Source organism: Mustela putorius, unplaced genomic scaffold (genome assembly GCF_011764305.1).
Source record: "Mustela putorius furo isolate JIRA1106 unplaced genomic scaffold, ASM1176430v1.1 tig00003987_pilon_pilon_pilon, whole genome shotgun sequence".
Classification (NCBI taxonomy): Eukaryota; Metazoa; Chordata; class Mammalia; order Carnivora; family Mustelidae; genus Mustela; species Mustela putorius.
In genome coordinates this window covers 2,957,975-2,984,718 of record NW_025422126.1, presented here as the reverse complement: position 1 = coordinate 2,984,718, position 26,744 = coordinate 2,957,975, and the positions used below count along the sequence as shown (strand labels likewise).

At 53.3% G+C, this 26,744-nt stretch overlaps 4 protein-coding genes across 8 annotated transcripts in view; 2 read left to right on the top strand and 2 right to left on the bottom strand.

Moving 5' to 3' along the window:
• The window catches only part of XNDC1N (XRCC1 N-terminal domain containing 1, N-terminal like), a 39,338-nt gene extending 35,615 nt beyond the window's left edge, over positions 1–3,723 (top strand). The window contains 2 exon segments of the mRNA XM_045071483.1: positions 2,316–2,445; positions 3,253–3,723. Coding sequence (XP_044927418.1) covers positions 2,316–2,445; positions 3,253–3,644 — 522 coding nt within the window. The 3' untranslated portion in view covers positions 3,645–3,723.
• Positions 3,724–4,234: 511 nt separating this feature from the next.
• ART5 (ADP-ribosyltransferase 5) lies at positions 4,235–7,136 on the bottom strand. 2 transcript variants are annotated; one of them, XM_013064386.2, is made up of 4 exons: positions 7,014–7,136; positions 5,362–6,091; positions 4,731–4,763; positions 4,235–4,633 (listed from the first exon to the last, which is right to left on the bottom strand). In XM_013064386.2, the coding sequence occupies exons 1-4, from the start codon at positions 7,071–7,073 to the stop codon at positions 4,581–4,583; spliced, it is 876 nt and encodes a 291-aa protein (XP_012919840.1). In that variant the 5' UTR covers positions 7,074–7,136; the 3' UTR covers positions 4,235–4,580. The 2 variants fall into 2 exon arrangements, with proteins under 2 accessions (XP_012919840.1, XP_012919841.1); XM_013064387.2 differs by having other exon boundaries at positions 4,235–4,630.
• CHRNA10 (cholinergic receptor nicotinic alpha 10 subunit) lies at positions 7,094–25,446 on the bottom strand. Of its 3 annotated transcripts, XM_045071331.1 has the most exons (8): positions 25,322–25,446; positions 24,790–24,965; positions 23,347–23,492; positions 22,786–22,940; positions 21,571–22,103; positions 21,210–21,233; positions 20,421–20,874; positions 19,251–20,021 (listed from the first exon to the last, which is right to left on the bottom strand). In XM_045071331.1, exons 2-8 carry the CDS (start codon positions 24,938–24,940, stop codon positions 19,868–19,870), a joined length of 1,617 nt encoding a protein of 538 aa, XP_044927266.1. In that variant the 5' UTR covers positions 24,941–24,965; positions 25,322–25,446; the 3' UTR covers positions 19,251–19,867. The 3 variants fall into 3 exon arrangements, 2 of the variants coding, with proteins under 2 accessions (XP_044927266.1, XP_004768231.1); XR_006604188.1 differs by lacking the exons at positions 19,251–20,021; positions 20,421–20,874; positions 21,210–21,233 and adding exons at positions 7,094–7,226; positions 7,412–7,570; XM_004768174.3 differs by lacking the exon at positions 21,210–21,233 and having other exon boundaries at positions 19,911–20,874.
• On the top strand, positions 9,494–19,146 carry ART1 (ADP-ribosyltransferase 1). Of its 2 annotated transcripts, none has more exons than XM_004768176.3 (6): positions 9,494–9,559; positions 10,879–10,942; positions 15,131–15,248; positions 15,564–16,341; positions 17,408–17,449; positions 18,937–19,146. In XM_004768176.3, exons 3-6 carry the CDS (start codon positions 15,186–15,188, stop codon positions 19,014–19,016), a joined length of 963 nt encoding a protein of 320 aa, XP_004768233.1. In that variant the 5' UTR covers positions 9,494–9,559; positions 10,879–10,942; positions 15,131–15,185; the 3' UTR covers positions 19,017–19,146. The 2 variants fall into 2 exon arrangements, with proteins under 2 accessions (XP_004768233.1, XP_012919838.1); XM_013064384.2 differs by having other exon boundaries at positions 9,496–9,559; positions 10,841–10,942.
• Positions 25,447–26,744: the final 1,298 nt, after the last annotated feature.

Below are 26,744 nucleotides of genomic sequence, written 5' to 3'. Positions count from 1 at the left end.
TTTCAGTATTATATTTTTATCACTATTACTACACAATCTTTTTGCCATCAAAAAAAAAAAAAAAAGGTCCAAACTTCAGACAAACCTCTTTGCCCTAAACTGAGCCAAGATGTAGTTGAACATTAAAACAAAAAATGTTAAGAAACCAAGGCAAAGTACCCCACAGACTGGGAAATTAAATGGATGATAGAGGCCTGAGAGAGGAGGCCGAGCCTCCAAGGGGCTCCCTTACCTCTTGTTACGTGTTCCCTGACCCGGGCTTGGCCTGGGAGCCCCACCCTGTTTCAGACCAGCATTAAGGCCGGGTCTGTAGGGGTTCCTGTTTCCTTTAAAATGTGTTACCCAAGGATGTCTCTAAGCCAGGGACTCCAGGCCAGCTCTGTGGGGGCCACAGGCCAACTCTGGAGTTCTGAAGTCCCTTGATCCCCTGATTGGTCCACAGTTTGTTGAACGAACACCAACACCTCTACGGGAAATAAAGATCTGTGTGACGGTCGTCCCTCCAGGTGCTGCCAGTCTAGCGTAGCAGAAGGAAACTGGTGGTGAATGCACATGACAGCAAGTACGTGACAGAGAGCAGCACGGGGCACATCTGGAGCCCAGAGGACAGGCCCCAGCTCCAGACTCAGGAGCCAGGGAGCTTCCCAAAGCCCTTTAGAGCAGAACGGAACCCTGAAGGGCAAGCAGGAGGTTGGTGGGCAGACAGTGGAGAAACTGCATGTGCTCAGCATGGGAAAACAGGACGCTTACAGGAAAGTAAACGGTCTGGGTTCCCAGTTCCCAGCACTCCCCGGCTCCGGGCCATCCCGTGTGGACACTTCCATCACCCTAAAGGACCCTCTGACTCCAGATTCTGGAATTATCACTCTTTTCCCTGGTCACTTCCTGCTCCTGTCCAGGCTGCCAGGTGCCTATTCGCAGACCATCTATCAGGGCTGCTCCACTCTGGAATGAGGCACACCAGGGGTTGTTCCCAATTCTCTGGGCCTGTGTCCAGTCCTGGATGCGCAGGGCCACTGCGTCCTGCCGGATCCCCCACACTAGCCGGCTGGGATCTTCCCCACTGCAGTCCCTCCCCTCTCCCAGCTGCCCCCACCTCGATGGCCTCTTCTTTGGTGATCCAATCCGATGTCCCTTCCCACCTGTCCTGCATCCTCAGGAAATGGCCTCCCTAAGTTCTTATTCCTTATTTCATACAAGGAAAATGCTTTATATATTCTGTAGCTATAAAAGGCCCAACATCCTCTTTCATACTCTGCCTGCCCCAGCTTCGCCAACCCCATCTTTCCCCTGAGAATATTTAAGAAAATTCTTTGCTTTTTTTATGAGTAAATATGCTAACTATAACATACTTAGAAGATAAAACTAGATAAAAATAATTATTTCCTAAGCATTTACAGAGCCCCTACTCTCTGCCAGGGAAGTACTGACAGAGGAAGTAGGCATTACTACTATTTCTGTCTTAAATTTGGAGACCCTCAGGCCTAAACAAATTGAGTAACTTGCCTGGGGCGCCAAGCCGCTAAGTGACTGAGCTGGGATTTGGGACTGTATCTTCCCAGTCTAGCACTTTGCCTGCTAAACCTCTGTTCTCTCTCCACTGTCTGCCCCATCCACATGTCCTGCTTGCCTTCTTAGTACTGTTGTGGGGCCTATACCTGAACCCCAAACCAATCATTCCAACTTGCATGATAATTTCCATGCAGACGCCTCCCCACATCCCCTAGTTTCCCCCTCCCCAGCATTTGAAGGGAAGGGTTAACCTGAACTAACTCAAGAAAACCAAGGTAAGGGGGCACCTGGGTGGCTCAGTGGATTAAAACCTCTGCCTTCAGCTCAGGTCATGACCCCAGGGTCCTGGGATGGAGCCCCACATGGAGCCAGCCTGCTTCCTCCTCTCTCCTCTCTCTCTGTCTGCCTCTCTGCCTACTTGTGATCTCTGTCTGTCAAATAAATAAATAAAATCTTTTTTTTAAAAAAGGAAAGAAAAGAAAAGAAAACCAAGGTAGGGTTGGTGGTAGGAGAGAGAACTCAACCATGCCTGACTCAGCATTTTTGTCTCTGCCCCCCACCTGCTTCTGCACCTCCCCCACCCCCACCCCCCTACACCAGCTCTCTTATACTCAGCATTTGCTCAGCTTCTGCTTCCTTCTGCCTTCCAGGACTGCACCAGTATCTAGCTATGTGGCCTCAAAGGACAGAAAGGTCTGCAGACTTGGCCTCCAACCTTTATCATCTGGGGGAGGGCACAGTGATTATAGAATGGCTGGGAGCAGGGGTAGAGTCTCTCTCACCCTCTGGTCTTCCCATCCCAGGCCAATCCCCAGGCGGGGTCAGGGCCTGGGGAAGGAGAGCAAGGATCCTATCGCCTCCGAGTCATCAAGGCCCTGGTACAACGCTACATAGAGAGAGCCCAGAGGGAGTTTGAGGAGACCCGGCGGAAAGGTTAGTGGCTCACCCCTAAGCCTTCCCCATTGCATTATGGGAATAAATACCAGACACCCAGGCTCACACCCTGTAGTGTGACCCTCCTACTCAACGACTCTGAGCCATTCAGATATTTATTCCACTCATTTACTTCAATCCTTCATTCCTGTGTTTTTGTTGACTCATTGACTCTACCCACTGGCTCGCTCACTTAACTCTTTCGTTCATTCACCCTTTGTTTCAGCCTCATCTTGGAGGGATAGGGGGACTGTGTAGAGCAGAGACACGGGGGAAGTTTTCAGGTTGGTGAGACAGAGAAACCATCTTTGCAGGCAGCTCATGCTTAGTTAGGAGAGACCCAAATTGCAATGGGAGCCCCAGGGAGATAAAGAACCTATTGCTTTGAGAGGTTCACGGGAAGGCAGAAGGATAGAGGACCAGAAACTGGAGAAAGCAGAGGTGTAATTCAAACTGGGCCCTGAGGATGGGTAGATGGGAATAGGGCTGACAAGGGCAGAAACACAAATCTCTCCCCATTAAAAACTTTCCCATTCCTGTGATTCCTAATCTCTTCTCTGCCCGCAAGTCTTTCCTTTGCATTGCCTAAACTCATGAACACCTCAGTCCCTCTCAGATTCATCTGACCCAGACTCTGCCTGCTCCTGACCCCCCATCCGAGAGCCAGTCTCTCACTTTCTCCAGTTCTACTCCCTCAGGCCCCGTAGGCATGATGTCCCCTGGGCTTCTGTTGTGAGGGAAGAAGTGGTTCAGGGCAGGCTCATCTTCTGAGAGACCTCCCCATCAACACCTTCCCCTGTACCCCAGACCTGGGCAACAGACTGACGGAGCTGACCAAGACTGTGTCTCGCCTGCAAAGTGAGGTGGCTGGTGTGCAGCGGACCCTGGCAGAGGGAGGGACACGCCGGCCACCTGGAGGTGCCAGCATCCTCAGTCGCTACATCACCCGAGTGCGTAACAGCTTCCAGAATCTGGGCCCTCCCATCCCTGAAACTCCAGAGCTCACAGTGCCAGAGATTGAGGGGACCCAGGTACCTTCAGAACCTGGCCTTCAGGATGTTGGAGGGGCTAGGATGCCAGCTTCTGGAGAGTCTGATCCCTCCTCCCCAGCTCGTGTGTTAGTACACAGGGAGCAGGAATCAGAGGCGGAGGGGGACCTGCCCTGGGAGGAAGATTTGGGGGTCAAGGGGGGGTCCTAAGGCAGTGGAAGAGTCCTTTCTTCAGTTGCTAGGTAGAGTCGCCTAGATGGATAAGGGCAGGTGTCATTTAGCAGAAGACTCTGCTGCTTTACTTGTCTCAATAAAATTTCTGTTCTAGATATCAGATGCCTCCAGAGTGTGTAAGAATCTCTGCCTCTTCAGGTTTTGAGATTCCCCTCTCCTCGCCCCTAAAAGGGACTCCTATGGGAGCAGGACAGAGAGAAATGTCTTGCTCTGGTATCCCAGGTGTCCTGGGCTCAGGCTCCTACTTTGAGTTCCTTCAGATCTTTTGTGGAAAGAATTCTGGACTGGAAGGCCGGGAGCCTGGTTTCAATACTAGCTCTCTGACCTTGAGCAAGTTGCTTCCTTCCTTGGCTTTCTATTCCTCATCTGACAAATGGGCCATTGAATCCATCTGTCCACCTTCCTTTCTTCCTTCAGGGAGGTTGTGAGGAATCTCTGGCTGTTAAAGCTTCTGAGTTTGCAAGTTGTGGCATGTGACTGCAGTCTGCACAGGGGACCGTGTCTAGGAGTGCCAAGGCCAGAGCAGGGTAAATGATCTAGTCTCATGAAATAAACCAGTCAGGAAATTTGATGTCACCACACTGCAGTACTGTTTAATTGAGTGGCCATCATGGTACCACCCTTGCTTGTCCCTGGGAATCCCTACCACACAGCAGGGCTCCCTCCACCCTACCAGGGCCTCAGATCCCCCCACATCCTGTTTGGGAGGGGAGATGACTGGGTCAGTCCCCATCCCTGGGGAAATGGTGGCTAAGGCTGGGTCTGAAACCACATTCCCACTTCGAGGCCGTTCGAAGCCCCCTTCTTTGTCAGAAGGTCACAAGTTCCTAGGACTCCTAAGTGGCAGACACTGAGCTTTCAGGGCCCAGCCCCCGAGAGCTGGAAGCCCCCAGGGGCCAAGAGCAGGGTCTTTCAGGAAAGCAGAGAGAAGTCCCCCTTGGAGGCGGAATGTGGCTGTCCTTCTGCTGGAGAGAAAAGAAAGGTGATGGGTCAGCAGGGCCTGGGTGGGTGTTGGTGGGGAGGTATTGAAGCAGCTGAGGGAGAGGGCAGAAGAGTACTCACTTTGTGCAGACACACAGCCGGGCCTCTTCTCCCCTGCAACAGAGCACAGAGTGAGGCCACCATGTGGCTAGACCCTCACTCCCCAAGCTTCCCTTCCCACCAGGCCCTGGCGTGGGCCATTCCCCTTCCCAGTCCAGCTCTCCCTTCTCCTAAACACTGACTTCTGGCTTTCTTTCCTTTTTCTGGACCCTGGGAAATTTCCTCAGATTGCTGACCCACTGTGGCTCCTGGCCTGGCCGCTGTCGCTCCTCCATCTGTCCCTACCTCAGTACTGAGGGACAGCATGGGCGTGTCCTGTCAACTGCATTAAGCCCAGGGAACTCCTGAGATCTGAAGCAGCACCCCTGTCATTTTCTTCTGCTTATCTATCTCCTTAACCAGGTTCTTGTGGTCAGTTAGACTGTGCAGCGGATGGAACCTTTTGAGAACATTTAGAGAACCACTCGAGAATTTCATAGAACCAGAAAACACTTCCAGACCTTCTAAGAGCTGGCTGAACCTGTCACAGAGAACAGTAATTCCGGCTGACTTCCAGCCCTCAACTCCCCCATTAACCAAGCAGGTGTCCAGAAGGGGCGTCCCAGCTTACTCCCGCCACCCCACTGTCCTGCCTCCCTCATGCACAGCTCACCACCCAGGTAGGCGCAGTTAAAGTGGCTGCAGGTCTGATTATAGCTCCAGAGAGTCACCAGGCTCTGGGCTCCATCTTGCGAGAACCTGGTGACCAAGAAGACTTCATGTGGGGGGATCAGCACCTCGCGCTCCTCAGGAAAGACAGACAAGGCCTGGATCGGGGCCCCAAAGCAAGTCCTTAGTGAGAAGAAGGTGGCATTACCAAATCTGCGGGCCACTGCCTCATCCAGGGAGCTGGACGCAAACTGGCCCAAGCGGACAGAGTCTCCCAGTCTCCTGGGTTCAAAGTGGAGGGTGCCCACACCTCGGAACACCACCTCCCCAGGTCCCTTGCTGCAGCCTCCACTGCCCCGCAGCAGCTGCAGGGCCCGGGTGAGGTAGAAATGCAGGGCCTTGAAGGGAAAGCGCCTCATGTAGAACTCCCGGGAGCTGCCGCCTGTCCGCACCACCTGGTTCAGCTCCCAGTACAAGGTGTTAGATGAGTTGGTGTAAACCATGATGGCGATTCCGTGCTGGGCTCTGAAGCCAGGGGGCAGGGTGAGCCGATGGCGCTTGTGCTCCCAGGCCTCCCAGGCTGCTTCCCAGGATTCCCGAAGCAGGGCGTGGCGGGCCATCTCCTCCTTCAGCAGGGGGGCTGCTTTCTCTTCCATCTCCTCTGCGCAGCCCACGTATGCATCGTCGAAGGTGTCTGGAGCCAGGCCCAGGGGCAGGATGGGAACAGCCTGGGCCTGTGGATGTAGGAAACAGAGAGGCCACATAGGAAAGGGGAGACGTTCAGAGCACTGGACAGGGGCCGTGGTGGCAGATCAGTCCAGAAACAGTATCTCGTTTCTAGGACCAAACATCTAGCGTATGCAATTTGGCAAGAGCTCAAGGGCTTAAATAGCACAGCCACTGGAGGGAGACAGATGTGGGTTCAAATCATGACTTCCCCATCCCAGCTGTGGGATCTTGAGCCAGTTTCTTAACTTTTCTGAGTTTCAGGTTCTCCACGTATAAACTGAGGATCCTTCCAAACTCACAGGGATATTGTGAGGATGGCACACATAGATCTTCACTTCTGTACATCGTGAAGGAGTCATTTTGTCATTAGCAAAGTTCTGCACCTGGTAGGAAGTGGGGCTAGATGACTTCCAAGCACTGTTCTGGCTCTAACAATCAGGATGCAGGTGATAGACAAATATACAGCCAATGTATATTTGACCCGGTCCCCATCCTTAGGTTCTCTTCCCCCTTCATGCCACCACATGAGGACACTGTCAACTCTGAGACTGCTGAGTCCTCTCCTGCTTTAGAAGCCCATATTCCAAACCATGCTTTGGGGGGTTGGGGTGGAGGAGGTCAAGCCCTGGTCTGGGAAGGGCTGCGGGAAGGCAGCACACAGGGAGCCCGAGAGGCTTTGCCTGGGCTGAGCCTGTGGTGGCAGACAGTATATGAAGGAAGGAAGAGCCTAATAGGACCAGTGGGTGGAGGTGGAGGTTCTGGGAAAGAGAATGAGAATGGAGGTTCCTGAGAAGAGGATGAAGAGCACTAGGATCCTAGAGAAGAGCATCTGGCAGAGCTTTTTGAGGCGTCAGCCCCCCAGTCCACCTCTTTTGGGTCTGCCCCTGACCTGTTCCCTTTGTGGCAGGAGTAGGTTCTCCCAGTTACCTGCCAGAGGGAATGGAGGCCGAGGTAGCTGAGAGCCAGCAGCAGAGCCGCCAGCATCATTCCTGGGGGCGACTCAAGAGGGCGAGGTCCAGATGAAGAAGGCACCACTGGCGATGGGCTGGGAGACAGAGATCGGGGTCCCTTCCTCTGGGGTGTGAAGGGTCTCCGTCCGGGATGCGGCCCAAGATGCTGTGGGCGGGGCTGAGGGCGGGCCTAAGGGAGTGGGCGTGGTCTTAGATTTCACTGTGTACCCCTCACAACCCCAGGGCTCCGCTCCCCAGATTCCCACTAGACCCCACGCTCAGCGTCTTCTGCCCGGGGACCCTTGCAACAGTAAACGCGGAGCCATAATTTGGCTCTGCCTGCAGAAAGGAGGGAAAGGAGAGCCAGGGACCCACCTGGAAGTTGCAGGGGCGACAGCGGGAAGGAACACTGAGCGCTCGGGCCGGCGGGGGGCTTAAGTCCCGGCGGGTGCTGCGCTGTCCCGGGAGTCTAGCCGATCAACAAAGTCCCGCGGCTAACTATAGCCCCCGCGGCGGTAACCCGACACCTCTCTTCTGCAACAACGGACAAGGGGTGGGGAAGCGGGAGTGGCGCGGGAAGGGGCCGAGGGGCGTACCTCCCCTTCCCTAGGACTGCGAGTTCTTTCTCCAGAATCCGGTTTGGCTCCAAGCGAGCGAGACCGGGTTTGGGGGAGGGACCTGCGAAACTTGGCCTCTCAGGTGGGCCCCGACCTGGCGGAGCCCCAGCTCTCAGCCCACTAGACCGGGGGCGGGGGGGCCCACGAGGGTCCCGCCCACCAAGAAATGTCTGTGGTACACTCGCTGATTTGCATGCAATTTGCATATGGCCCACTCATGGGGGTCACGGGTGATCCAGCATCTGAGGGGCACCCGCCAGCTCCCTTCCCTTCAGTAGGGTTGGACCAGCTCTCTGTCTCACACCCTGAGGGGCCAGCTCCTCTCCCTCCACAGACCCTCTCTCTCTGGACCTCTTAGACCCAGGTGACCCCATGTTTATAAACACTAGCTTTTCCCCTCCCCTGCTGTGGGTCTGTCTATAAATAACCTGGCTCTGAGTTTTGGATGCCCAATCAGAGGTAACAGGAGAAGGGACCAGCTGAGAAATCAGTAAGCAGCTCTGGGGACAGACAGCTTTCTGGCAGCTTGAGCCCTGGGGGTGGGAGGGTTCCTCCCAAAGTGGTCAGGGGAGTTGGGGTCCCAAATGTCAGGATTTAAGAGATGTTTCCTGCTGCTTGCTGGGGCTGAGGTGAGCACAGAAAAGTTAGACTGACTTCAGGGCCTCCATCCTGGTTTGGCTCATTCATTTAGCTCCATTCCCATTGCCCCGTTCCCTCAGGCTGCCAGCCAAGTAAAGAATTTCCTTCCTCTAAAATCCTGCTTTCAGGGCACCTGGGTGGCTCAGTGGGTTAAAGCCTCTGCCTTCAGCTCAGGTCATGATCCCAGGATCCTGGGATCGAGCCCCGCATGGGGCTCTCTGCTCAGCAGGGAGCCTGCTTCCTCCTCTCTCTCTCTGACTGCCTCTCTGCCTACTTGTAATCTCTGTCAAATAAATGAATAAAATCTTTAAAAAAAAAAGTAAATAAAATAAAATAAAATCCTGCTTTCTCCAAAAATCCTTCCCACATACCAAAAAGACAAACTGTGTGCCTGGGCTTGGAGAAGTGTGGGGAGGGAGATGGGAAAAGTGTCATCCCCCCAAACCAGAGAACTTGTCAGGCAAACACAGCCTCTAAACAAGTACTCTTGTCCTCTTCCAATGAGATGGACCATCCCAAAGATCACCTAGATCAGAATATCCATTCCTCTATTGTTCACCATTACTGTGAAAAACCACATCTTGACTCTTTATCCTGACTGCCTCTCATCCTGGAGGGCCCAGAGCACCTGCAGCTGTTGGAACAGAAGGAACAGCCTGGGACAGCCAGGCCTGCTGAGACATGGCCCTGGTACCAGGTCCACTGGGATCAGGGTTTTGTTCTCTTCCCACATGGAGGTGCTTCTCCTATCCCCAAATGTGGAACTCCAAGGAAGGCCCCAAAAGATGCAGTCAAATTTCGTCACAGAGCCAGGGTCCTGAGTGAGGCAGAAATCCTCCAAGATCACAGAGCAAATCAGTTGCTGGCCAGACCCAGCCTTCTGAATCTGAGAACTCCTTCTTGTACATTAGGGAGTCTCCATGCTCACATAATAGGAACACAAAGTAAGGAGATAATGAGGACAGTCTAAACCCAGTGTGGAGGTGGTTGTTCTAGCCAGGGTCCTCGATGCCTCAGGCCACCTTCTCTCTAGCCCCAGGGGTTCCTTTCTTTATGGGAGTGCACTAGCCCAAGGCAGACTGGACAGAGGCTAGTGTTCCCAAGCCTTCAGGAGACATCCAGAAATAGATGGGGGAGTGTCACATTTCTGAGCAGCTGTGTGGGTACAAGCGGTGGGGGACTGACAGTATAAAGGAGAAACCTGCCTTGCCCCTGTCCTGGTGGCCATAACTGGAGAGCAACACCAGCTTCCCTGGAGAAGGCCTAGGTAAGGGGCACACCACACTCCTCCTGGGTACAGGGCAGGGAAAGACTTTTTTTAAAGGGGAAATTTGGGTTATTGATGATGGAGTTCTAGGAGTCAATAACAACAGTTTCAGGGCAACTTTTATCTTATTCTGTTCAGGCTGCTATAAAATACCACTGACTGGGTAACTTATAAGCAACAGACAATTATTTCTCATAGTTCTGGAGGCTGAAGGTCTGAGATCGCTGTGCCAGCATGGTGAGGTGAAGGCCCTCTTTCTGGCTTGTAGCTGACACCTTCTCATGATGTCCTCACATGGTGGAAGGGGCTAGGGAACTCTGTGGGGTCTCTTTTATGAGAACAGTAATCCCAGAGCGCTCATGAACAAATTATGTCCTAAATGTCCCACCTTCTAAAGCCATCACAGGAGGCATTAAGATTTCAACATATGAACTTTGGAAGGACACAAACATTCAGATCATGGCATCTTTGAAGGAGAGGTCTAGGATACCTGGAGGGTTTGGGGACTTTGGGAAATTGGGGGGTTCCTGAGGAAGGGATTTGGAGTCACATCCCTAGAAAGGAATGTTCAGTGAGGGTCTGGATGAGGAGAAACTATGCCCAGAGCAGGATGAGAGGAGAATCAGACGGGTGGGTAAGATATAAGGGGTGACCCAGCACCTCCATCTCCTCCCCTCCCATAACCACCCCATTGCTCTGGCCCCACCTCATTCCCCCCAACACTGCTCACCAAAGTCCTCAATCTACCTGTTCTGCAGTGGTCTACACTATTAATGCAACCAGAAAGCCTCTCAGACTCAGCAAACATTCCAGGAGACCTCAGCTGTGCCCAGCTTGGGCTGAGCTCTGGGGACACGGCACAGGTCATACCCAGTCCCTGCCCTCAAGGAACTCACCGGCCAGGAGGGGTGACAGACACATCAGGGCAGCACAGTATGATTAGGACAGTGACTGAGAAAGTACAGGATGACTGACGAGCACAGAGAAGCCAGAGAGCTCCCTGGAGAATGTGACCCCTGAGCTGAGTCTTGAAAAGTGGAAAGCAGGATGGCAATGTGTGCAGAGCCACAGGAAAGGGAGCAGTGGGGCCTCACCTGCAGCTTTGTTCTGTTCTGTAGAAGCCAAGCGGGGCGGGGGGGGGGGAGCTGGAGCACAAGGCTGAAGAGGTCATGGAGGGCTAGGTCACAGGGCACCTCAAATGCCAGCATGAGGAGGGCTCTGTCCTAAGGGCATGGAGGGAAGTTGTGTTTTGTTTGTTTGTTTGTTTGTTTTCCTTTCTAGATGTGTTCTCATCTTTTCCCTCATAATTTTCATCCCAGCATTTTTACTCTATATGCCGAGGTATTTCTTCCAGTCGGATTTAGCACAGAGGATTTTAAGCAGGTAAGCAACCTGACCAGTGGGGCTTTAGAAACACCTGCTCTGTGGAGGGTGGGTCAGCAGGGGTGACAGTGGAGACTGGGCCGTGGGGGAGGGGGGGAGGGGTAGACTGAGCCATGAAAGGGACGGGGAAAGGGAAGGAGCTTCTAGGCTAGATCCATATTGTGATCAGCATTAGTTGGCAACTAATTGAGTGTTTGATGAATGTTCGAATGTGCTTGATGAAGTGACCGTCGTGGGTGACTGGGTGAAAAAGGGGGACGGTATATTACATGAGACTCTTCTGAAGGCAAGTCAACAGGAATCATCACAAGCTAGATGAAGCCTAAAGAGGAATTATCACAGGGCGGCTGGGTGGCTCAGTCATTAAACATCTGCCTTTGGCTCAGGTCATGATCCCAGGGTCTTGGGATCGAGCCCTGCATCAGGCTCCCTGCTCAGCAGGAAGCCTGCTTTTCCCCTCCCACTCCTCCTGCTTGTGTTCCCCCTCTCACTAGGTCTCTCTCTGTCAAATAATAAATAAAATCTTAAAAAAAAAAAAAAGAGCAATTATCATAAGGGTACCAAGGTATTTCATGGGACCCAAGTGAAGAGCTTCTAGAAACCCAAGGTGTCTCAGTCCACCTGTGCTTTGGCTTCAAAAAACCCTCTCTTTGCTTCTTCGTCCTCTTTTTCTTCTTTCTCTGGCATTCTCATGTCTTCTCAGACTTAAATACACCCATCACACAAATGTCTTATCTTATTATCCATTTTCCTATCTTTTGGACATCTGCCCCTTAAGAATCCACATGTGCCAAACTGAACTCACCGTTTCCCCTTCAAATCTAATGGTTCATTCATTTTTTTGTTGAGCACCTATCATGTGCTGGGATGGGCAAGATGAACTTTTAAAGTCCACTCTGCTCCTCCTCTGTATTGGCAGCCTAGAGCATGAAAACCTCATGCCATTCTTGGTTTTTCCCTCTTCACATCTCCTGTGTCCCATCAGACACCACGTCTAGTAAATTATACCTAGTGGTTCTGGGTTCATCCTCACTGCCGGTATCTTAGGCCACATAATTCAATGTCCTCAGTCTGATATCAGAAGCCAGACTTCCCTATCTCAAGCCTCTGAGCTCTCTCTCTCACTGCCTTGTTTCTGCAGGGCAGAGATGGGGGACAGAAGCAAGGACAAGAGAGTTGGCTTAGTGAGTTTTTGCTGTATAACAAAAACAAAATGTGCCACAAAATCTCAGTGGCATGCAAAGATTTATCCTCGTGCTCATGGGTCTTTGGGCTGACTACCACTTGGCTAAAGTGAGTTTGATCAGGGTCCTCTGCTTCATGTTGCCAGTCTGCCTGAGCTGACCTCCTTTCGGCAGGCTGAGCTCAGGTCCACTCCTTATAAGGTCATTCTGGGATCCAGGCTAAAGGAACAGCTCTGGGCCACATTGTGATGGTTTGTGACCCAAAAGACCCTTTCTCTTGGTTTAGATTCCCCCAAAAGCAGACCCAGAGACAAGGACCTGGGTGTAGTGAGTTCATTTGTAAGTTGATCCCAGAAAGTGAAAGAGTGGCAAAGGGCAACGGAGAAGAAAGCCACCCCCACCTCTGCCCCACAAACAAAAGTGTGTTAATGAGCACACTGTGACCACTGGGATCAACTGGGGCTTAGTCCTGCTGGGATCCTCAGTAGGAAAGGGAATCTGACTACTACCCCTCATTGGTTAAGGGTTGTCCCTCGAAACATTAAATCCCCTGCACATTTGAGCAAGCTTACAGGGTGTTGGAGAAAGCCCTGGACACAGAAATAATATGGAGCAGTAGAGGTGGGGAGCTGGGCAGGAGCTAAGGTGTCCGCATGCATGAGAACTCTCCACTGCACCTGTGTGTGGACTTGCCAGGGACTGAACTATCAGCATTGACCTCCAAGAACCAGAGGGGATTGTGGAGCAGGGACGTTTAATCTGGAACTGGGGGCAGAGACACTGGCACCTGAAATGTATGTGACACTGTGTGAGAGTGTGTGTATCCATTTTCTGAGGAGAGAGTTCAGTTTTCATCAGATTCCCAAAGGAAAAGAACCACTGACTGTCTTACATTGTAAAAGGAGGAAAACAGGAATACCTGTGAATCCGCTTATATGTGCACAGAGGATCTTCGGAAGGATACACAGAAAATGGGAATGTTGGTCTCCTCTGAGGAGATGGGGCGAGGAATTAGTGAGCGGTGTTTTACAGTGAACCGTGTGCCTTTTGGACTATTTAAATTTTGAACAATGGAAATGTATTACCTTTAGAAAATTAAAATTTTAAAACAGTAAAAATTAAAGTTAAGATTGATCTTATTAGTGAGCAGAGATGTGAATTAAAAAGTAGATACCATCTGTGCCCACCGGTTTAGTGAAAGTTCAAAAGAGACCATGATAACCAGCCCTGGCAAAGATGAAGAGGAAAGGGCACACCCATTTACTGTTGTGGAAGGGCAGACCAGGGCCGCTGGCAATTTGGCAGGGCCAAATAAACAATTCATATCCTTTAAACATCATATAACTTCTTGATATCTTTCCTATAAAAATATATATGGCCACAGGTAGACAAAGATTTCCATACATGGATGTTCACCCAAGTATTATGTGTAATGTCAAAAATGTCAAAAAATTAGGAAAAAAAAACCATCAATAAGAAAATGGCTGAACAAATTATGGTTTAACTACATTACAAAACCCCATACTGCCATTATAATGAATAAGGTAGATATGTATATATGAATGTATATATGATATAGAAGGAAGTCCTTGATAGACTGTTTCTTGGAAATAAATGTTACAGGATATTTATGTGAAAGCATGTTCCTTTTTCTTTTTGAAAAAAGAAAAATGGGGCGCCTGGGTGGCTCAGTGGGTTAAGCCGCTGCCTTCGGCTCAGGTCATGATCTCAGAGTCCTGAGATCGAGTCCCACATCGGGCTCCCTGCTCAGCGGGGAGCCTGCTTCCCTCTCTCTCTCTCTCTGTCTGCCTCTCCATCTACTTGTGATTTCTCTCTGTCAAATAAATAAATAAAATCTTTAAAAAAAGAAAAAAGAAAAATGACAATAAAAACCAAAACCAGCCTGTGTACAGAAAGCTATGTGTGTATGCATATTTAAATATTAAATTATTTGCACGTGCACCAAAAATGGTCCTAAAGCACACTGTTATCACGGTAACGGCAGGCACCGGCAGGAGTGAGAGAGGACACAGAGAGAGAAAGAAGACTGGAGCTTGGACTCTTGATTCATTCATACTTGTTTCTTTTCACTATGAGCAGGCATTAACTTCGTAATGAAAGAAACAAAGAAGTAGCCGCACTGGTTTAGAAACTGCTGGGACTCTGCCTTCTTGGAGCCTCCCTTCCCACTCCATCCTCTCCTCATCTACAGGACCCCTCACCCCCTGGGGTCTACACCTGTCCCTGCCCAGGAAGCTGTTGAGAGCTTAAGGGAGGAGGGCTCAGTACACCGCAGGACTGCGGGAGGGAAGGATGGCTGGATTCTGTCCCTGGAATAGCTCCATGGCCCCACCAGCTGGCCTGTCCTGGACCTGTTCCAGCCTCACATCCCCCATGGGGTGAAGCCCAGACCTCTTACTGGGGCAGTCAAGACCTTTCACGACTGGCTCCAGTCTTGCCAACACTCCCTCACTGCAAGCTCTGCCACGCTGGACAAAATGTCTTTCACTTTTTACATCCAATACCTTGGCTCTTCTCATTTCTGCTGCCCTAGATGCCTTTCCCACCCCAAATCCCACTCCTCTCCCAGTCTCCACTGCTTGAAGGCTTATTCTATTCTCCTTGTAAGACCCTGTTCAGATAACGTCTTCTCTAGGAAGTCTCCCATGTTCCTGCCGGCAAGAAGGGTCCTTTCTCTTAAGCCTTCATTTCTTTCTTTTCTTAAAGATTATTTATTTATTGGATAGCGAGAGAGCACAAGTAGGGGTGAGGGGCAGAAGGAGAAGCAGACTCCCCACTGAGCAGGGAGCCTGATGAGGGGCTCCATCCCAAGACCCTGCGAGCATGACATGAGCCGAGGGCAGACACTTAACCTACCGAGCCACCTAGACGCCCCGAGCCTTCGTATCTCTGTTGTGACTCTATGCCAACCACTGCGAGTGGTACAGACTAGGTGCCCATTGATGTTTATTCATCTGTACAGATTAACATTCTCATTTTCTAGATGAAGAAACTGAGACCCAAAGAGAGACAGTAACTTGTCCAGGGCTCCCTCCAACATGCAGACCCCTGCCATGCTGTGTCTGCTGCTTGTGTGCACGGGCCTCCTGGAAGCGCCGCAGGTGTGGTCATCCCCCACTGTGTCCCTGTCACTGGGAGCTGCACTGCGGGCTTCCTCTGAACTCTGGCGGGGGTTGGGGAGTGGGGGAGTCGTGGGAGGAGAGAACAACTGATATTTCCAGTGGGGCTCGCCCGGCCTGAGGGGACAGCCTCAGACCCTGGTGTCAGAGAGAGGGCAGCTAGTTGTTCCCAATCCCTTTTCCCTCAAGGTGGCTTTGGGGCCATCAGTGTCCTTCTCCTCTCAGTGGAGAAATGTAATGACAGGCTCCCATCTCCTGAGGCTCATCCTCTCAGTCCTTATCCTCCCTCTCTGCCAGGCCCAGAGCCACCTCATCTCTCGACGAGACCTATTCTCTCAAGAACTGCCCCTGGATATGGCCCCAGCCTCCTTTGATGACCAGTATGAAGGCTGTGCAGCAGCCATGACAGCAGCTCTCCCAGATCTCAACCAAACTGAGTTCCAGGCCAACAAAGTATACGCGGATGGTTGGGTGCAGGCAAGCAGCCAATGGCAGGACCGCCAGGCCTGGGGGCCAGAGTGGGTCCTGAGCTCTACTGGGTTGCCCCCGCCACCCCCTGGCTTCCGTGATGAGCATGGGGTGGCCCTCCTGGCCTACACCGCCAACAGCCCCCTGCACAAGGAGTTCAATGCCGCTGTGCGTGAGGCAGGCCGCTCCAGAGCCTACTACCTCCACCACTTCTCCTTCAAGACACTCCATTTCCTGCTGACCGAGGCCCTACAGCTGCTGGGCAGGGGCAGTTCGCCCCAGTGCCACCAAGTGTTCCGAGGGGTGCATGGCCTGCGCTTCCGGCCGGCGGGGCCCGGGGCAACGGTCAGGCTGGGGGGTTTTGCCTCCGCGTCCCTAAAGAATGTTGCAGCCCAGCAATTTGGGGAGGACACCTTCTTTGGCATCTGGACCTGCCTCGGGGTACCTATCAAGCGCTACTCCTTCTTCCCTGGGGAGGAGGAGGTGCTGATCCCCCCCTTCGAGACCTTCCAGGTGATCAACGCTAGCAGACCGGCCCAGGGCCCTGTCCGCATCTACCTCCGGGCCCTGGGCAAGCACAGCACCTACAACTGCGAGTACATCAAAGGTAGGCAGGCACGCGCCTGGCCACACCTGGGCACAAGACAGGCTTGCCCCTGGGGCTCAGGGGACATGTACATAAGTACCACAATCAAATGAACAGTGAGGGGGACCCAATTCTGTCCCTCTCCCCGCCACCCCGATCCTGTGCAGCTAAGGGAAGACAGGCTTCTGAGGTAGTATGCCACTTGCCCTTGGAGGTACCTAAGCCAGGGCTGGCCACTTGCCCACGGGAGGCTGAAGAGCGTTTCCAGACCGAGGCAGGTAGCCATTTGAGGGCCAAATGGAACTGGTCAGGCTTTTCTTCCAGCTGGAAGCTGGAAGGCAATTAATTTCTGGCCACAGTGCTGACACCCAGACCATTGTTGCCAGGTATGAGGAAGAGCCCCAAACTCAGTTTCTGAGAGGAGTGTGTGTGTTCGGCTGAATGAAACCCTGTGCTGTTGTGTGGACTGGATGGGGGTGCCGGCAGGATGCTGAGACAGCAGTTGGGTTCCGTAGTCCCAGCTCAGTCTATTGATCCCCCAGGACCCACCAGAGGTAGAATCATGAGGACAGGCCCAGGTTCCTAATCTCTGAAGGGGCTGTGGGCTGCTGGTCCTGGCTGAGTGATGCCTGGGGCCTTGTGAGGCCCACTTTGCATCATTAGAGCCAGGTTGTTGGCTGAACTGTGAACCACATGTAAAATGGGAGAAGGTCCAGTATGGCTTCCGTTCCCACCAGGGACAGCATCATGGGTGTGCATGAGTTGACAGAAGGTGAGGAAGACATGAAAAGTACATGAACTAGTGCCTCCTTGGCTGGGACACAGCCTGGGAGAGGTGGTCACACAGGGAGGCAAAGTTACAGGCCAGGGAAGCAGGAAGAGCACCCAGAAGAGACCCTGGCTTTGAGGGCTGGCTCCCTTCTAGCTCTGCTGCTCATGGGTCAAGTCAAACACAGGCAAAGGAGGCCCCACCATAAGGAAGCCCGTTAGAGGAAAATGTACCAGCTTCCATGAGAAAAAGCCAGAGATGGACCAGAGGGTTCTAGGGTTCCTTCCTGTCCTGAGAGCCTTGGTTTCTTCCCTACAGACAAGCAGTGCAAGTCCAGGTCTTGCCAACTTGGTAACTCAGGTAAGAGCCTCAAGCTTCTGCAGGGCTCAGCTCAAGGGTGAGAGGGCTGCCCTGGGGTGGCACTCCTGTCCTGCATGCACAGCCCTGCGCAAAGGAAAACAACCCCCTCTAATCCAAACAAGTAAACCCTCTCAAGCAGACCCTGTGAGGGTGGTGAACCTACCTCAGAGGTCATGCGTGAATGTATGGGGCAGTGGTCATGCAAGCTTACATACCTGCCCCCCACCCAAGTCTGGGGCTGCCCCCTCCCTCACAGGAGGCCACTGATGGGGCCCCAGAGAGATCTGGGCTGCACTGGGGGCATGGAGTCCCATGGCCATGCCCACCCACAGTCCTCCCTGGGCCTTCTCCTTCAGCTGCAAAACCCACTGTCTCTATCACTGCCCTCAGGACTCCCTCAGACCACCTTCCAAGGTAGTGGTCAGGCTCTGGGTGCTGGAGACCTGGGCTCTCATCCAGACTCTGCCCTAACTCTCTCTGTGACCAATCAAGCCCTCTCTGAGCCTCAGTCTTCCTAGCTGTATAATATGCATATTAGACTAGATGATCCCCAGGTCCCTCTCAGCTGTGACTCTTTCCTTCCTTTGAATACCTTCTGTACCCGGGCCTGCCTGGGCCTCACTTCTCCAGGTGGGAAGGGGCTTTTCAAGGAACCAACTGGAATAGGCCAGGAGACTTCAGCCACTACTCCCCCTTAGGTCCCTCCTCCCTCCTCCAGGGCTCTATGAACAGTGGACAGGAAGGAGCCTTAGACTTCATTTTGTTCCCACCATTCTCCATGACATAATACCATTCAGAGTTCCAGGAATCCTCACCACGACCCAGTGGTGTAGGCTCCGTCATCGTCCCTGTTCTACAGATGAGGGAACTAAGCCCCAGAGAGGCAACCAGCCCTACACACACAGCTAGTCAGGGCTGGGGTCCAGACAGCCAAACTCTGAACCACCACCTCTCCCCAGACACCATCTCATTTTATTCTTACTGTACAATTAACTATTGGAAGGGGAAAGAAAAGGCAGTATATCATTATATAGTAAAGGGAGACCCAAAGATAGAAGAGACCTGCCCAAGGGGACAGAATGAGTCAGTGGCAGAGCCAGGGTCAGAATCCAGATCTCCAGCCTCCAACCAGCTTGAGTGCCGGTAATGTCATCTCACGCAGTGGACAAGGCTAGGATTCCCCCCAGTAATCAGAAGTTGCACAGGGGGCAAAGATAAGCATCACTAGAGCTCACTCATGGCCACCCTAGAATGGCTCATTTGTGTCGGAAGGAGGCAGGGGCACAGAACCTCCTAGTGCCATCTGGAAAGGGGCCCGGGGCCCTTTCATCTGCCTGCTGTCCTCCCTGAATTCTTGCTTTTCATATCTGGCTCCCATTCCACCTTGTGGGTCAGTGTTTCCAGCCCACTCTGCTCATTCCTCTTATTGTGTTTGTGTACCTTATTTTGCACTGAAACCTCTCTCTCTGCCTCTGTTTTTCCTGCAGCCATGGGTCAAGGCCCCTCTTCTTCAGTCTGGTCCCTCCTACTGCCAGTCTGGCTCCTTGTCAGGGGAACCTTTCCATAGAGTCCAGGCCTGCCATGATCCATCCAACACTGAACAGCCCCTCCTGGCCACCGCGCTGCCTCAGCCCGACATGGGGATGTCGGCCCCCTATGTGCTTTAAGAGCAGCCAGGATCCATGGTGACCCGCTGTAAGCAATTCTGGGACTTTCTCTGGCAGCTGCCAGGTTTGCTGATGGAGAATTTAGGGAATCTGGGGACTGAGCCTTCCCCAAGGATTTAAGAGTGAGACACTGAAAGGGGGCAGCAGTCTTTAATGGCAGGCAACCACTCATTTGGAGACTAACGATGAAACTAGTTTGAGGAGGGATTGGGGAGGAAAGCACTTGGCCACGGTATTTGCTGGTATTACTCGTGGCTCACATATGCACCTGGAAAGCTCCCATTCACTCTTCCAGGAAGGCTTCTCTGACCTCCCCCAGCTGGTTGGGCTAGGGCTCCTGCCTCTTTGCTCCCACGGGTCCCTGGCTGCTTCCCTACACCACATGTCAGTGTTTGCCTCCCAAGTCAGTCTGGGAGCTTCCTGAGTGCAGGGACTGGGTCTAAAGCACAGGGGTGGTGCCAGACAGACAACACGTGACAGTCGGAAAGAAACAAACCCCTCGTGAATGTCTCACTGCTGCACTGCCCCACCTTGGTCACTTTGAAGCTCTTTGAATGTCAGTGTGTGGGAATGATGTGGACGGGCTCCAGCTCCAGAGGGCAGAGAGCAGGACAGACAGCAGAGACAACATCAGGTCCACTGCCAGGGTCTCACCTGAAGACTCCGTTGAATTCTTGTCAGCAAAGACATGATCTCTGCCTTGATCTATGCATCCTAAGGCTCCTGTCTCTAAAGACACAAACCTGGACCCCTACTTTCCACTACCACAGGCCCCGAGGTAAAACAGCATTGAAGAGGTGTGAGGCACACACTTTATTGTAAGTTGAGTCTTTGGGGCTGAATCCTCATGTGGCCTCCTCTGGAAACGAGAGAATGAATTCTGGATCCCCTTCCCCGAGTCCTTCCTACCACAGCAGCCACGGAGGAAGGAAGAGAAAACAAGAAGTATGGTCGTTCTGTTTCTCATGTGACCTGCACTCTCGCCACCAAAAGCTCTAACATGCAGCATCGAAATTCAATTCTGCCCCTCCAGGACTGTGTTTCGATCTTGGCCCTTCTTAGAGTGCCCCTTCTGTAGGAATTAGGCCAGTGGCAAGCTATGGATTTCCCTTAAGGTTTAGGGTATATAGACAAGCGATCCCTGTGGTTTGTGAAATCAGCAGTGCTAAGCCTGGAGGAAGAGTGTCGCCAGCTCTTAGGCACAGTAGGGAGAGACTAGGTGGCCTAGCAGAGAGCCAACCACCACCTGGCCTTTCCATTCCTCTCTTGAGGGACTGTGGCTGCACCAGACCCCTGGAACTCACAGGGCCTGCACCAGCACCAGGAGGCTCATGACCAGGGCCATGGAGAAGAAGATGCCCAAGAAGAAGCGATCCATCACACGGGCCAGTCGCTTCCAGTCCTCATAGCGGCGCTGGGCAGCCCGGTGGCTGTGGAAGGTGTTAGCAATGGTAGCTACATGGCGCAGGAGGGCTTCCTGACGGCACAGACACTGTGGCTCACGGCAAGGAACTGCTGGAGGGCGAGCACCTCCGTTAGGAGGCTGGGGACTAGGGGGTGACTCAGGTGGTCTAGACTGCCCACAGGGCTCCCCTCGTTCCCGCACGCACAGGCCTCGTGCCAGGCGTCCCAGCAGGAGGGCCCGAGCCCAGGCTGGCACTGGTCGGGCGCTGGGACCACAGTAGTGCAGGTTCATGATAAGGATGGTGAGCGCTGTGGAGAATGTGACCATGGTCATGGTGGCCATGTAGTACTTCCCTGCAAGAGAGAGAGTAATCTGGGGCCCAAAACAAGAACTCAGGGGGCCTGAGCTTGACCACCGCCTCAACACAAACAGGCACCAGCTCACCCACCCTGAGGCTTTCAGGACCCTCCAATCCCAATGGATGGAACCAGGAAGGACATAAGGGCCAAGATCTCTTCATCCCCTATTCTCACAAGCGGGTTCTCAGAAGCTACCTGCTCCCTAATTGTTCTCCTCACTGCTGGACACTGCACTCCCCCACAGACCGTGACAGTCACTCTCAAATGGTACAGCGCAATCTGGGGGTAAGTTACTGATCCTTTTGCACAACTGGGATAACAGAACCTACCTCTAGATGTGTCGTGATGCCTCTCTGAGTTAATTAAAAAAAAAAAAAAAAGTCACGTGCTTAGGAGAGGGCCTGGCACACAGCCAGAACTCAACGCATTTTGCCGGCTAGGACAGGTGAGGGGTGGGGTGTCCCTCCTCTCCCCTCCATCTCCGAATGAGGCACGCTCCCAGGATGCTCCCTCCTCCCGCACCGACCTGGGGTTGCTGCGGGGGGGCCGGTCCCTACCCTACCCTACCCCACCCCGCCCCGCCCCGCCCCTGTGGAGACCCGCGAGCCTGGGCCGGGAGACCCTCTCTGGGAGGCGGAGGCTCTCTCTTCGCGCCCCTGCCCCCCCAGCACCATCCCCCTCGCGGCTCACCGATGAGCGGCACGCTCTCCGCCGGCGGCATGCTCTCAGCCAGGAGCAGCTGGAAGACGGTGAGCGCCAGCAGCACTGTGACGCCGAGCGACACTTTCTCGCCCGAGTCCGCCGGCAGGTGGAAGGCCAGCGGCGCGAGCAGCGAGATGAGCACGCAGGGCAGCAGCAGGTTGCACACGTAGGCGGCGGCGCGCCGGCGCAGCAGCAGCGTGAAGGTCACGTCGGGGTAGGGCTCCGAGCAGCAGCCGTAGGTGAGCACGCGCCGCCGTGCCGGCATGCCCAGCACGCGCCACTCCACGTTCTCCACGAAGTCGGCCAGGCTGGCGGCGGTGCCGCGTGGACGCACGTCCAGCTGGTGCCCGCCGTGCGTCCAGGAGCCGAACGTCAGGCCGCAGCGCTGCGCGTCGAACGGGAAGGCCGACACGTCCACGCGGCACGAGCTGCGCGTGATGGCCGGCGCGTCCCAGCGCACGGCGCCGTCGTGCCGCAGGACCACGTTGGTGCTGGCGGAGGCCGGCGGCTGCGCGTCCGCCCTGCGGGGCAGGCAGGGTGGGACTCCCTGAGGCGGCAGCGCGCGCGGAGCCTGCCGGCGGCGCAGAGGACAGAGCAGGTGGCAAAGAGGCACCTGCGTGCCTTTGGAGGCTTAGAAGGGGTGGCGCCTGCAGGGCCGAAAGGAGACCCAGATCTAGGCCCGGGCAGTGTGAAAACACATCTGCAAGAGCCGACGCCCGGCTGCATGGTGTCATGTGAGAATCTCCTGGAGGGCCCCCGGGGAAAACATGCAGAGCTCTATGTTGTCTGGGAAACACTGAACTGCTTTAGGTGGCATCAAGGAGGGCTCCACAGGGATATGCCCTGGAGGAAGTCCCCAGGCAGGCCCTCGGGGAGTCCTGAGAGACTTGGAGCAGGCCTGAGAGGGTGGAGAATGCCGTCAGGGGCACTTGCCTCCCAGAACCCTCTCTGTGAGGGGCACGGAACTGGCCCTGGACTACACAGTGAGTTCCCAGGAGACTTTCAGCCTGCGTCGGCTTGGGACAGACTAAAGAGGGGGTGTCCTGGAGGGGCTGTGAGCTCCTGGCAGCTTAGGAGGGTCCTGGGGGAAAAGCTTCCAGGTTAGGTTTGGGGGGGTGGGGATGGGGAATCAGTGGATAACCTAGAGCCTGGGGCAACGGTGGGGAGGGGTTATGATAGGGGAGGGGCCCAGGAAGACACTACTTGTTGTAGAGTACGATGTCTGGTCGCCACACGAGACTGCTGGGGATGCGGATAGCGTCAAGGCCACCGTAGGCATCGGGGTCCCATCGTAGGTAGGCATCTGTCCACTCCTGTCGGATCCACAGGTACAGGGTCAGCACCTGGTTCCGCTCATCCTAGTGGGGGGCAGGGAGTGGGCATAAAGGTGGACACATCTATGTGCACACCCTTCCCTGTGTGTAACACACTTACCTACAGAGCTCTGGAGGGACCACAAAACCAGCTGTCTCACAGTTCAGTTCCTACACAGGCCTGACCTTGCTATGTGACCTTGGCAGTTCCTTTTCTTCTTTAGCCCTCAGTTTCCTTAGTAGTTACATGGGTGGTAATTCCTGCCAGGCAGGAATGCAAGTGTGCAAAGTGTTGAGCACACTGTGGGCACCCAACAATTAGTATCTGTTATTATTGTTGTTGTTAATATTAACATTTATAGAAAAGAATTGTTTGGAGAATAATCCCAGTCTCTCACTGCACCCCACCCCACCCCCACGCCAGTTCCTTGACACTACCACCACAACACACCATGTCGATGATCTGGGACAATGTCACCTCCAGGGTCACATTCAGAGCCTGGTCTGTGTCTGCCACGGGTCTCAGGGCACTTGTGTAGTTGGCAAAGAGATCACGGAAGAGTTTGTGAGCCAGCTTGCCCTCGGCGCCCAAGCACTCTGGGGGACCAGGAAGAAGGGTTGTCCATCTGAGACCTTGTCCAGAGGCCTCTGTTCACACCCTCCACCTGCCTGTGGCTGGGCCCTGTCACCTGGTCTGCTGTCTCATGGCTACCTACTTGGCCCTCCTGAGGTCTGCTCTGTCCATCTAGCTGTGGCTCTCCCTCCTCCCTGGACTGCCTCCGTGGAAGAGCGAGGTGGAGGCCGAGGAGTGAATTGATACTGTCTTCTGGAGCAAGGCTGACAGGTTTCTTCCCCACCCTTTCCCTTCCTAAAGACCTGGGTTCTGCCCACCCTACTGCGAATGCCAGAGGGGCCCAAATAGGTGACAGGAGTACCGCCCTTCACCTAGGTGTTGTGAGCCCCTTTGCCACCACCCCCTACTTTCTCTCTAACCTATTTCCACTTATCCAGCTACAAGTCTATGGATTTTTTCAAAGCTTCTGATGCCATGGGCCATTCTGTCCTGAAAACACTCTCTTCCCTAGGCTTCCGTGACACACATTGTTTTCAGGCCCTGACTCACGTGTTGTTCCCCAGAAGCCTGTCATTGTCCTTTTCTTTTTAGCCTGAATTTTTCTCCTCAGCTCCAGACCCATAAACACAACAGTTCACTCCTGAACGTCCTATTGGCTCCTTAAACTCTGTAGGTCCAAAATAGGAACTCATTTCCCACCCCCATGCTCTGAAACGCCGTTCCTTGTTCTGTGGTCCCTCTCAGCAAACAGCACCCAACCCCCCATGACGTCAGCCAGAAATCTGGGAGTTATCCTTCCTTTCTGCCGCCTCCCTCTGCACCCCTGCCCGTACCTAGGTCCCGTCAGCCATGCTGCTGGGCATCCTTTGAATGTCTGGTCGCCCCTGCAGCTTGAGTGGACCCAGCAGCAGCCTCCTCACAGCTCCTGCTGCTGGTGCAGCCTCTTTCACCCTCCCCCACATTTCTGAAATGAGGCTTTTAAACACTCAAGTCTGACCAAGCCAGTAGCTGCTTAAAACTATTCAATGGCTCCCCATTGCCTGCTGGATAAAATCCAAACTCTGCCTGGCATTCAACTACCTTCATAATCTGCCCCACCCTCACCCCCTTGGCTTGTCCATCACTGCTCCCACCAGAGCCAGGCAGGTCTCCTGTCCTTCTCTTCAGTACCTCCATCCTCCGTGCTACCCAGATAGAGTGCTGATTCCCAGCAAAGAGAAATTCCCAGTAAAGAGAAATTGGATGTGGACAGAGATCTGGGGAAGAAGGGAAACAGCTGCAGGGCCCGCTGGTGCAGGGCTGGTTTACTGCACGTCACACCTGGAAACAGTGAGAACAGAAACAGAAGGCCCAGGCTGGAGACCGAGAAGCCGAGGCTGAAGTGGTGGCTCCTGGGCCCCATGCTCCTGCCACAGCAAGACTTAGGGCTGGTCCGAGGGTGTGAGTCTTGGGACCCCACGGAGGGCAGCATCAGGCTGTGCTGGCAAGGACGATACCTGGAAGTCAGAAGTAAGACTGAGATCTCTGCTGAGGAGCCCTGTGGCCCTTCCAGTTTTCTGACCCTCCTGTTTGTACTTGCCCTTGGGTTTTAGTACTTGATCTTGGCATCTGCTCATTCTCCTCCGCCGGTCCTTGCCTCTTCTAGTCTCTGTCCCTGCCCTTTTCTCTACTCTCCCCAATCCCCCGCCCCTCTTACCTCCCACTCAGCCTCTCTATCTCCATTTCCTTGTGTCTCTTCCTCTGGAACTCTTTCTTGCTCTCTGCCTCTTTGACTTTGGTCTTCCTCCTTCCACTCGCTCTTCCTTTCGCCTTCTATTTCAACCCCCTAACTTCCTTTCTCTGGCCCCCATACCTCGACTCCGGATGAGCCTGGTACACTCTCAGCAGGACAGGGGCAAGGACTCTTCATCAGCCTTGAGCCCTCTGAGGCATAGGGCTGCAGGCCCCTCCCCTTCGCCCTTTTCATTAGCTTATTTACAGGGCTGGGACACCTGTGCCCATGGGAACAGAGCAACTGAAGCTGGCACCTCAGGTTACTGGGACCTAAATTATTCAAATCATAATGCAGCACCCAGGCTCAGCTCAAGCGCAGCCTGGGGTGTTGGAGAGCAGAGATGCTGGGGTCAGGATCTGCAAAAGACTGGGCTTAAGAGTGTCAGGGATCAGAGCCGTGCGTGGTGGTGTCCTCCTAGCTCTGCCACCATTGCTGGATTCTCTTTTTCAAGATTTTATTTATTTATTTTTCAGAGAGAGAGGTGGGGATGGCACAAGCAGGCAGAGGGAGAAGCAGGGTCCTTGTTGAGCAAGGAGCCCAATGCAGGACTCGATCTCAGGACCTTGGGGTCATGACCTGAGCCGAAAGCAGACACTTACCCAGGCGTCCCCATTGCTGAATTCTTGAGGCTCCCTTTATTTTAATTTTTTAATTTAAATGCAGTTAGTTAACATATAGCATATCATTAGTTGCAGAGGAAGAGTGTAGTGATTCATCAGCTATGTATAACACCTAGTGCTTATCACATCACATGCCCTCCTTAATGCCCATCACCCAGTTACTCTGTCCCCCCACCCAGCTGGAGGCTCCCTTTTAGACTGACAGCTCTGCCTCCAGTAAGAGATGGAGCACATTGGTCCAGGCTGGGCACTTTGTGCCAAGCAAGCTCTCCCCTCCTGGGGGGAATGGGACTGAGCCTTAGCTGAGCCTGTGGCTCCAGGTGGCCCCGCAAAGCTGGAGATGCAGCTCACATCCTCATCTCCAGCTCCCTACAGCCATCCAGATCCAAGTCTCTATGTTCTCTCCATGCCCCAATACCATAGGTACATTGGGTAGCAGGAAAAACACAGGCTTTAGAGTCACCTTCAGCTCTGTCTTATGAGCAGTTTGACCTGTGCAAGATATTGAAACTCTCTGGGTTTGTTTTCTCATACAGGATAATGTGATTAACAGTCCTCACTTTGGAAGTTATAAGGAATAAATGAAACAAGCAATAACACAAGGCAAGTGCCTAGAACATTGCCTGATGCACAGCAGTTAACAAAAAGCATGTATACTATAATCCCAGTGAATTACTTAGAATATTCTATCTTCAGGAGCACACCCTTAGATTCACAAGCCCCCAGCCCCAGGCAACCACTATTCTACTTTCTCTCTCCATGATTTTGACTTAACAGCTCATGTGAGTGGAATCACATATTCTTCATTAAAAAAAAAAAAGATTTTATTTATGAGAGAGATAGCACGAGCAGGGGAAAAAGGGGCAGAGGCTGAGAGAAAA

Bases quoted from the DNA above. Each gene is read 5' to 3' on its own strand.
- ART5 (XM_013064386.2), bottom strand. From the start codon at position 7,073: ATGATGCTGGCGGCTCTGCTGCTGGCTCTCAGCTACCTCGGCCTCCAT. The intron at 4,764-5,361 runs GTGAGCTGTGCA...GCTCTGTTGCAG, and splicing joins TAACTGCGCCTACCTGGGTG to GGGAGAAGAGGCCCGGCTGT. The intron at 4,634-4,730 runs GTGAGTACTCTT...TTTTCTCTCCAG, and splicing joins CGGCTGTGTGTCTGCACAAA to CAGAAGGACAGCCACATTCC.
- ART1 (XM_004768176.3), top strand. From the start codon at position 15,186: ATGCAGACCCCTGCCATGCTGTGTCTGCTGCTTGTGTGCACGGGCCTC. The intron at 15,249-15,563 runs GTGTGGTCATCC...CCTCTCTGCCAG, and splicing joins GCCTCCTGGAAGCGCCGCAG to GCCCAGAGCCACCTCATCTC. The intron at 16,342-17,407 runs GTAGGCAGGCAC...TCTTCCCTACAG, and splicing joins CAACTGCGAGTACATCAAAG to ACAAGCAGTGCAAGTCCAGG.
- CHRNA10 (XM_045071331.1), bottom strand. From the start codon at position 24,940: ATGCTGCCCTCCGTGGGGTCCCAAGACTCACACCCTCGGACCAGCCCT. The intron at 23,493-24,789 runs GTGTGACGTGCA...CTGGTCCCCCAG, and splicing joins TCTGTTCTCACTGTTTCCAG to AGTGCTTGGGCGCCGAGGGC. The intron at 22,104-22,785 runs GTAGTGTCTTCC...CCTGCCCCGCAG, and splicing joins GACATCGTACTCTACAACAA to GGCGGACGCGCAGCCGCCGG.